This window comes from Octopus bimaculoides, chromosome 5 (assembly GCF_001194135.2).
Source record: "Octopus bimaculoides isolate UCB-OBI-ISO-001 chromosome 5, ASM119413v2, whole genome shotgun sequence".
NCBI lineage: Eukaryota > Metazoa > Mollusca > Cephalopoda > Octopoda > Octopodidae > Octopus > Octopus bimaculoides.
In genome coordinates, this window is record NC_068985.1 from 119641865 (window position 1) to 119652294 (window position 10430).

The window sequence follows — 10430 nt, forward strand, 5'->3', positions numbered from 1 at the left end:
TATGTATATATTATTTTTCTGTTATCGTATCGTTAGAGCGTCAGAAGATGTCTTTCAGTGTTAGTTCTATTTACAGTTTGAGTTCACATCCCGTCGAGTCCTACTTTTCCTTTCAACCTTTTGGAGTCACCTTTTGGGGGTCGATAAAATAAAGTACCGGTCAAGGACTGGGATCGATGTACTCCCCTACCCCTTCTCCTAAAATTTCTGAGCTTAAGCCTATGTTCGATAAAATAAGTACCAGTTGAGCACTGGGGTCGATGTAATCGACTCATTTCCTCTGCCAAAATGGCTGCCCGTGCGGCGAAATTTGAAACCATTATTATTATTATTATTATTATTATTATTATTATTATTATTATTATTATTATTATTATTATTATTATTATCATTATCATTATTATTAGGCGAGCTGGCAGAATCGTTAGCACACCGGGTGAAATGCATAGCGGTATTTCGTCTGCCGCTACGTTCTGAGTTCTATTTCCGCCGGGATCGACTTTGGCTTCCATCCTTTCGGTGTCGATAAATTAAGTATCAGTAAAACATTGGGGTCAATTAACTCGCCTCATCCCCTTCAACAAAATTTCGGGCCTTGTGCCTTTCGCAGAAAGTATTATTATTATTATTATTATTATTATTATTATTATTATTATTATTATTATTATTATTATTATTATTATTATTATTATTATTAAGAAGGTGGCGAGCTGGCTGAATCGTTAGCACGCCGGGCGAAATGCTTAGCAGTATTTCACCTGTCGCTACGTTCTGAGTTCAAGTTTCGCCGAGGTCGACTTTACTTTTCATCCTTTCAGGGTCGATAAAATAAACACCAGTTGAACACTGGGGTTGATGTAATCGGCTCATCCCTTTCCCAAAATTGCTGCTCTTGTGGCAAAATCTGAAATCATTATTATTATTATTAAGAAGGTGGCGAGCCAGCAGAATCTTTAGCACGCCGAGCGAAACGCTAAGCAGACTTTCGTCTGTCTTCACGTTCTGGATTACAATTCTGCGCAGGTCGACTTTGCCATTCATCCTTTCGGGGTCGATAAAGTAAGTACCAGTGAAACACTAGGGTCGATGTTAATCGACTATTCCTTTCCCCACAAATCTGAGGCCTTGTGCCTCCAGTAGAAAGTATCATTATTATTATTGAGTGAGGGGAGCAGCGCATACCATCAAAGTGACACTGGTAAAATATACGAAGCGCTGTACACTCATCATGACTACCCGTCTGATAAGGGTACACCAGGCACATGCATCACAGCCACGTGGACCCAGTTGGAAATTTCTCCAGGTCGAGTAGCTTATCCCACTCAAATGGTCATTGAATAAGAGTCGTTTAAGAATGTTGAAGAAAACACCCATATTTTCAGAGGTGAATTGTTTAAACTCCAAAGAATTCTTCTCAACACATGGCTATGATACTCACCCACTACTTCTGCTTGTGATCAGAGATGCACATATCATCAGCCACCAAAGGACATGCTCAAATGGTTAAGTTCAAACAAGTGACTAGCAAACCTGTGGAATATTTGCAGTAGCTCATCTTTTATACCAAGACAAAACAATGTACATGATATCACTTCCAATCAGTTAAGTTCAGAAGCCACGTGAGCCAGTGCCTCGTACTGCGTCATGACTTCTTCTTCTTCTTCTTCTTCTTCTTCTTCTTCTTCTTCTTCTTCTTCTTCTTCTTCTTCTTCTTCTTCTTCTTCTTCTTCTTCTTCTTCTTCTTCTTCTTCTTCTTCTTCTTCTTCTTCTTCTTATTATTATTATTATTATTATTATTATTATTATTATTATTATTATTATTATCATGGGCGATGGATTTATCGATCCATTAGGGCGTAGGACAAAATACCTTGTTTTATTTGTTCCACTTCTTTGTGTTCAAATCCGTCGAGACTAAATTTATCTTTTATCTTTCATTCTTTTGGTAAAACAAAATATCAGTTAAACACAGGGGAGGTTGATATCGACAAACCCACCCCTTAGCATCACTTTCCTTGTCCCTAAATTAGAAACTAATGGGATTATGAACATAAAACTATAATTTTGGACTGTTTTGATCGACCACTATTGTTTTTATTGTTGCTATTTTCATTGTTTTTGTTGCTTGTCTCACGTCATTCACAACCACACTGCCATTATGATCAAAGGCATTCCAGGTGTGCTTATACCATCTATCTATCTATCTATCTATCTATCTATCTATCTATCTATCTATCTATCTATCTATCTATATATCTGCGACTTATATTCAATGTGTCCTTTTTTTGCGGGCGGCTGCATTGTGGTTTGAAATGCTTTGGCTTACAGTCACACACATAATTATATGTATACATAGGAATTTTGTTATAATGACAATAATAAAAGAACAAAATTAGAGTTAGAAATCTGCCGAATTTTCTTTGCTGTTTATTTCTCCGTTGCGACCATGTTATATAGCAGGCAAATACTAGGTTGATTAAATCGGTTCTATCCATATCTTAAAATCTCCAGGCTGTGAGCCAATATAATTTTCTGTTGAGTTTGTAACCCGTATATGATTGTTGTATAACTTTTAGTAGAAAAAACAACAAGAAAACAAACAAGAAACAAAAATAAACTAGGCATTGCTTGTCAAGCCTTTGCGATTTACATTCAATGTTTCGAAAAAAAAATATGATTAGCTGTAGCCAAAATCGCGTGACCCGTCGCAATATTCGTCCTAGTAAGCTGACTTAAATGTATTTACAGTAGTATCCTTTTTGATATGAAATACTTCGTGATTAATGATTAGAGATTAGCAAATTTAATCTGATTTTGTGTAGGCATAGTGAAGTGTTCACAATTCAGGTTACTCTTGATGTGTAGCGAATCAAGAGTCTACTGATTATATATAGAGATTATCGGTTAGATTTGATCAACAGGTAGAATCGTATGATTATATGATTAAATTCTTTGTTGATATAGTAAGTGAAGATTTTGTCTTGCAGGTCTCATAGAATATTTCAAATTATGGAGGTTTACGCTGTCGTAGACGTAGGTTGGTTAGAATTCCCCCTAGCAATGGTTAGTTTAACATTTATTTCTCTAGTGAATTAAAAGAATCAATAAGTTTATTAAGGTGGACATTTGTGTCCCCGGAGTTGTTATTAACAATTTAGAGATGACATTTAAGACTTGATTGATTTTCTGGTTATATTCACTGAAATTTAGAATGATAGATGTTTTAACATTAATCGTCTTTTTTTAATTATATCTTGATGTCCCTGTTGTTATAAACATCTTTTAAGTGCTCTGAACATCTTTCAGCGCTGTCACTTCGATGAAGTCTATCTTTTTTGGAACCGTTTCTGTTACATTACTGACTACAAAGTACGTTAATTCGCATATAAGCCTTACTTTAAGTCTCTAAGGATTGAACGAGAAAGCTTGTTTCAATGCTAATATTGTAAAAATGAGATGTGTTAATTGTTCTAAATCGTCAAATGTTACAGAAATATATGACCAACTGAGTTATCATAACTGAACATGCGCAATACATACTTAATAACTTAAACACAGGCACAGACGCATTTTACTCGTTACACTATTGACAGCAGATTCACTGCTTGTCACTTTAGTATGTATTTCACATTTTCAGTCGTAATTACTTCTTTGACAACATATTTCTACGATGTTAGATGACCTTAGGACAATTGATACGTCTCACTTTACCATACCGTCTACATGTTATCGCATTGAAACAAGTATTCTGTTTTAATTTTACAGGATCTAAATAGAATGAGAGTAAGGTTAGTGTGCAGATTAACAAACGTTGTTCTCAGGAATATGATAAAAAATGAATATAGAAAACCCCGTCTTCAGCAGGGATGACAGTGAATCAAAGACCGAGGAGACAGGAATTTCCAAGATGGCTTCACACGAGTTAAATGACTAAATATTTTATTTATTTTATAGATCTAATGCTTTGGCAAAAAGCTTCTGCTTTCGCAAACACATTTTAGGTCAGTCTCACGACCCCGCCACCACTACTGGGTACTTCATAAGTACAGCTCTCCTAATCCTTTCTTATCAATACACACACACACACACACGCACACACACACACACGCACACGCACACACACAAACACACACACACACACACACACACACACACACACACAGATGTAAATTTCACAATGCTTGGATTTTTAAAAATGTAATAAATGGTTTTCGGTAAGTAAAAATAATGAAGTTTCAATATAGAAATCGGTTTGTAAACTCAGTTTGCCGATACTTTATCTTAAAGTGACAGGTTTCATAAGAAAATGCTGTTTCTCGTTGCGAATAGAACTATATCTACTGTCTTGTTTGTTTAAATCTTTCAACATCCGAACAACTTTCCTAGTTTCAAGATTTTTGTGTGTATCGTGTGTTGTAAAGAAGACGAGAAAAAATGAAGATGAAGAAGAAGTAGAAGAGGAGAAATAGTAGTAGCAGAGGTAGTAGTAGTAGTAGTAGTAGTAGATGTAGTTAAAGAAGAGGCAGGAAAGAGGAAAAAGAAGGAAAAGAAGAATCGTAACTGCAGCAACATTAACACAAGGTTATTTCAGTCATTAGTGTTTTGAATCAATGAGTCTAAAACAAATGTTATTTTGGTTTTACGCATGTGCAGAAACAATTTCCAATAATTTTTCTTTTGTTTTGTTTTACTGTACTTTTAACAGTGTTTCAGATTCCAAAATACCATAGAGATATGATATTACAATAAAAAACACAACATTGATAAATCGTTTGATAAATTTCAAATGTGTTTTACAGTTTTAAAGACATATCGCTTGGAAGATAATAAATGAATTATTTATTGCAATTTAATAATAAAAAAAAAACAAATCAAAAATAGTAATAATCGATTCATTAAATAGAATTTTTCTTTTCTGTTTAAAAATAAATTGTTTATATAAAGAAACAACAGAGTATTTAACAATTGTTTGTGTTCCTAATTAAAAAGAATATTACAGTGACTGCTTTCAATATCAAAATGACGCTGGGTTTGGTGGAGAAATCGGTAGATGACCGGACGAAATGGTTTGCTGTATTTATTTATGTTCTAAATATTGCCGGCGTTGACACTGCATCTTTGGGTCGATAAAATAAATAACTGGCAAGGACTGGAGTTGATCTAATGAACAGTGGCGTTGCTTATAATTTGTAACTTTGCGTGAATGGAAGAACTCATTGTTCATATCACTTCTTTTTATTGAAGTTTACAGAGACAGAAACTTTTAGTGAGAAACGGTACTTAGTTGTGTCTCTTTACATTCTGAGTTCAAATTTCATCCGAATTAATTTATGCAATCAAACCTCATGAAAGTAATGTAGCCTTGTGGTTAGGCTGTTAGATTTAAGATGGTAGGATTGAAGGAACGTTATATTCACGTTTTCCCCATCTGCTGGGATGAAAATAAACCATGTTGCTGCAGAGTTACGGCTCGCAAACTTTTAGCCCCAAATTTTGAAAATGTAAGACTATTACTATTGTTGCTGTTGCCACTGATGCTTTTGCTGCTGCTGATTATTGATTGATTGATCACTCATACAAATGGCTGCCTCTTATATGCTTATGAAATATAATCTATGAGGAATCGATGATTCAATCTTTTATACGCCGCCCTTTCAAATTTAGAACATTGTAGCAAAATTGAAATCAATATTTTAAGGCTTAATGAGAAAAGAAAGGGAAACGTCCAAGATACTTTTAGAGCCTCTGTGACTGGTAGCAAGAATAGAGAAAATTCTCCTCAGATTAGAGACATGGTCCGAATGATTTCAAACCCAAACGCTACGTGGTGATGTTAAAAGGCGATACACTAAATCTATCATTCTTGAAAAGATATAACTTGCATGACAGGGTTTCCGCCAGTTTTCGTCTATCAAAATTCACCAACACACACACACACACACAACTCGAGATAGTAGTCATTAACGCAAAGTTTGTTACTATTGTTAAGTGACTACGCAAGTGACTACGCAGAAATCTAGCTCCCTTTATCCTGTTTTTTATCTTCCAGTTCAGCTCTGATCATGTACACCTATCATTAATATTTCGACCGTAAATATCAAGGTTTTGGAAATATGTAGGACAACATTAGTTAAAATTCCCTTCCTTGTCTTATAAAGATAGGGTTTTATTTAGAAAAATTTGGCTGCTATTTCAAGCAGGCTTCGTTACTATATAAAGGTTCCGTTCTCTGACGGCAATAGTGTTGTAGAAGCAACTGAGAGTTAGATATAAAAAAGAAAGCTTGTAGGTCTCAGCTGATCCTAGAGTCCAAGTGACCCTACTGCCCAAGTGATTATAAACTTCATGCGATCTTGATATATAGACAATTCTAGTACTAACGCATGCCCAGTTATTTGTTTAAGCATAGTACCCAGATGAGACTAGTGCCTGCTGAACCTAGTGCCCGGATTATCTAGAACCCACGAAATCCTAGTGCTCATTTTATCTTAGCGGCCAGGTATACCTCATGCACGGGTGATCGTGGCGTGCACGTATACCCAGTAATTCAAGTAAACATATCGCCCAGGTAAAGTTTGTGTCAAAGAAAAAGTAGTGCCTAGGTTATTCAGCTGCCTTAATATGCACAGTGCTCAGGCAAGTAAGTGAGTGTATAAGTGATCCTAATGCTCACATACATTTAGTAATCTGATGATCCAGTATTTAAGTAAGCTGAATTCGTAAGTGAACTTAGTGGCTAGTTGTCCTTAAATGTTAGTGCTCAGATAAGCTTTGTACCCAGGTGAACCCAGTGCTCCTGTTGGCCGAGTATCCTAGTAATCTTTGTTCCCAGTTTAGCTTACAGCCCAAACGATCCTAATGCCTCGGTAAGCCTAGCTCGTAACTGACCTTCGTGTCGAAGTGATCTTTGTGCTCCAGTGGGTCTCGTGCCTAGAGTTTACTAGCCCATTTAAACATAGTGTTCGATTATTTTGCGATCGCTCGTTTCCATGATTTTATCTTTTTTCATGAAAGTAGTATAATCTATCATTGTAGATTTTGTGACTAACAGGACAAAAAGATTTTGCTTTTTACATTACCATAGCTTTTAAAGGTTACATAAGAGAGAGGTGCTAGTGATTTGAACCAACTCCAACTATATAAATGGTATGTATCTGGAGCCAGCTAGAGATATTCTACATGGTCACTCGACCGACTAGAAATAACAGCCAATTATACCTTAAATTACAGCATACTGTTTTGAAAAATGAAGAAGCTATTTGATAATATAGTTATCAATATAATGTATAAATAAAAAAAAACAGGTCAAGGGTGGAACGCTTTTGATCTGCCTGAGTGTCAAGCAATAATAGACGGCTTATATTTTATGGACGAGGAAAGATTGAAAGTAAACGTTGATAACCTGTGGAAGTTAAGCTCAAAATAGAAATAAAAGTGTCATAATAGTGCAAGATATTTAATCCGATACTTTACAATGTTATCAACTTAATCCCTTTAAACAAAACGCTGAAATGAAACCTACTTTTCATTACAAAGCGAGGAAAGCAGCAGGTTTTATTACCCTTTTTCTAGCCCTACGAGATTGGTGAAAGGGAGGTTAGAAGGCATTCTCGAACTGGAAATCTAATCTGAATACTAGAAACAGTGTGGACTCCGCTAAGATAGCTAAAGTGCCAGGTGGTGTTATATTAGGCGATAGATTAAAGTCTACTGTCTTAGTAAGTCACGGTAATATCTGAACTGAGAACACATGACCTCTTATCAAACGACCTAACGAATCCACCACTCCGCTATCGTGACAAATATTTTACTTCTCAACCTGTTCCACAAAGATAAAACGCAAAGTTGTCCTCAGTGGAATTTTAACTCCGAATGTAAAGAATTAAGAAAATATACAAATAAAGCAAAAGAAAAACAACGCACGGTGTTTTGTCCGACGCTCTAACCATTCGGACAATTCAGTTGATGTTAAAAGTAGTTGGAAATATTATTTACCTTGAAATTTTCTGTTTGTTTTGTGTAATGTGCTCGGCTAGTTCACTTGCCAGTTTCTTGAATTGTTTCGGATGTTGATAATTATCAATCACTAATCTAACTTGGCCCCTGAAACGGTAAAATTAGACATGAATTTAGCGCAGATTATAACAAGCATTTACTGGATTCTAGAAAGCTGAGGAACAAATTATTTTGAGTGAATTACTAGTCTCATGTAGCAGTAAATTCATACTCAGTTTTCAACCAAATATCATTACAATTTCGACACCTTATACATACACTGATGCATGTGTGTGTGGTGTGTGCGCGCGTGTGTGTGTATGTATGTATATATACGCGTGTGAGTGCTGATATATATATATTTACATACATACACATACACACGCACACACACACAGATGCACACATATACGCACACAGATGCACACAAACACACACACACACACACAAGAAAATCACGTTGCGACACATACATAATACGACATTTTGCAAAGAAATTTTTTCGAAATATGTTATCTTTTTTCATCCCCTTCCTTTTCCGTTTAGAAGAATGAAAGCACCCATACTATTTTCATAGTGAATTCTTTACTTAGAAACACTTGATTTTTAGATTATGACTCTAAGATATGAACAACCTGCAAGGTCAGGTATTATGAAATAAATTAGTATTTTAGGGTAAGGTTAAGCTTTTCCGTTTAAGTTTTTCAGTATAGGGTTAGAGTTTAGGGTTACAATTCGGGTTTAGGATTAAACAGAGAAGGAACAGGATTCAAATTAATTCAATTAATGAATATTTTCTTTTAATTATTTTGCAGAATCGTAATATGCTACTGAAAAAAGAACACAAACTTTTGAACACGAACACACGCAGTCTGTCATACCGGCCATGATGAAATACCACAAGGTATAGAAAATACGTATTCGCCTTTATATATTTATATATTTAATCCTTTATATTGAACACTCAAAATTTCATATATTCAATAAGACATATTCCATATATTCAATAAGACATTCAATACTTCATTTCATTGTACCATCCATCCTTTTTTTATTATATTATATATTATATATTCCATATTCTATATCCCACATAAATTTTACAATATAAATAAAAAACATAAAAAGCAGACAGAGTTGGAACTCTTTTAAATAAAATAATATATTCCTCTATACACGATCATACAAAACCCCCTTTTTGTATTTATTTTTACTCATATATATATATATATATATATATATGCGTGTACATATGCATAGAGATATACGCTTACATATACATACACTTAAATATTTATGACTTTATATATAGTGATTGTTGAATGAACAATGGAATCAAAACATGTGTAGAGTCAAATATTTATTGCAGTTCGTTGATGCTCGTTTTTTCAAGGTGTCTGAATATGTTTGAAAACAGGAGTCTCGAAATTTCGGCGTCAATTACAATGATGTATATGAATGTATGCGTGTTTATATATAAGCGTGTATGAGTACATACATACACACACGCACACACGCACACAGCACACACACAAACACACATATAGACGCACATGCACACACAATTATAATACAACATGAGTAATTGTTTATATATTGTTATATAATCTTATGTACATTTTTTTAGACAAAAATAATTGTTATACAATGTAAATTACATAACAGTGATGTATGGTCAAATCTTCAGAGATGTATCATATATTTATTTAATATTAATGATCTGTAAAATTCTCAACAGTATTGTCTATCGTGGAAGTGAAAACTTCTGCAAAGCAGTCATATTACGTATAAATGTTACATATATATGCCTCTGTGAAGATTTGACAATAAGTAAGGTAAGTAGTAATATTTTTGTTAATGAAAAATACGTAAATGGTGCAACTAAATATCTTAAAAATCAATATCCGTGCTTTATTTTCTACATGTATTCTATGAAATGCGCAAATTCTGGATTCATACCAATGATACGAGAGCAAATTTCACGAACAACGAATATATTGAGTAATAAATATCGTTTTTGGTCATATACTTTAAGTTTTAAATTCCCTGTGAGTTTGTGTGTTTATATATATGCAGATCTTTATACGTACATACATACATACATACATACGTACGTACATACACATGTGTGCATGTGATTGGGTGTATATATGTATATATTTCTATTTATCTGTCTCTCTTTCTATACACACACACAAATGAAGAGGTGACACTGTGAAATAAACCCCGATTTCGGATTGGTTAAGTGGAAAATTCTAACTATCAATGATGTACTCAGAATTCTAAAACTGCCTGATTAGTCATGCAGATTTACACTTTTATAATTTATTGAAATTAATCATACGCACAAGCATATACACACTAATACACACACATACGCACACAGACACACACATACGTGTGTGTAAATATATATATATATATATATATATATA

The 10430-nt window shown here is 34.3% G+C and overlaps 1 protein-coding gene across 2 annotated transcripts in view; it reads right to left on the reverse strand.

Moving 5' to 3' along the window:
* LOC106873828 (uncharacterized) overlaps positions 1-10430 on the reverse strand; it is a 135667-nt gene that overhangs the window by 58692 nt on the left and 66545 nt on the right. For both annotated transcript variants that reach the window (XM_052967964.1, XM_052967965.1), the window contains exon 6: positions 7996-8103. In XM_052967964.1, the coding sequence (XP_052823924.1) occupies positions 7996-8103 (108 nt within the window). The remainder of the gene's footprint in view (positions 1-7995; positions 8104-10430) is intronic.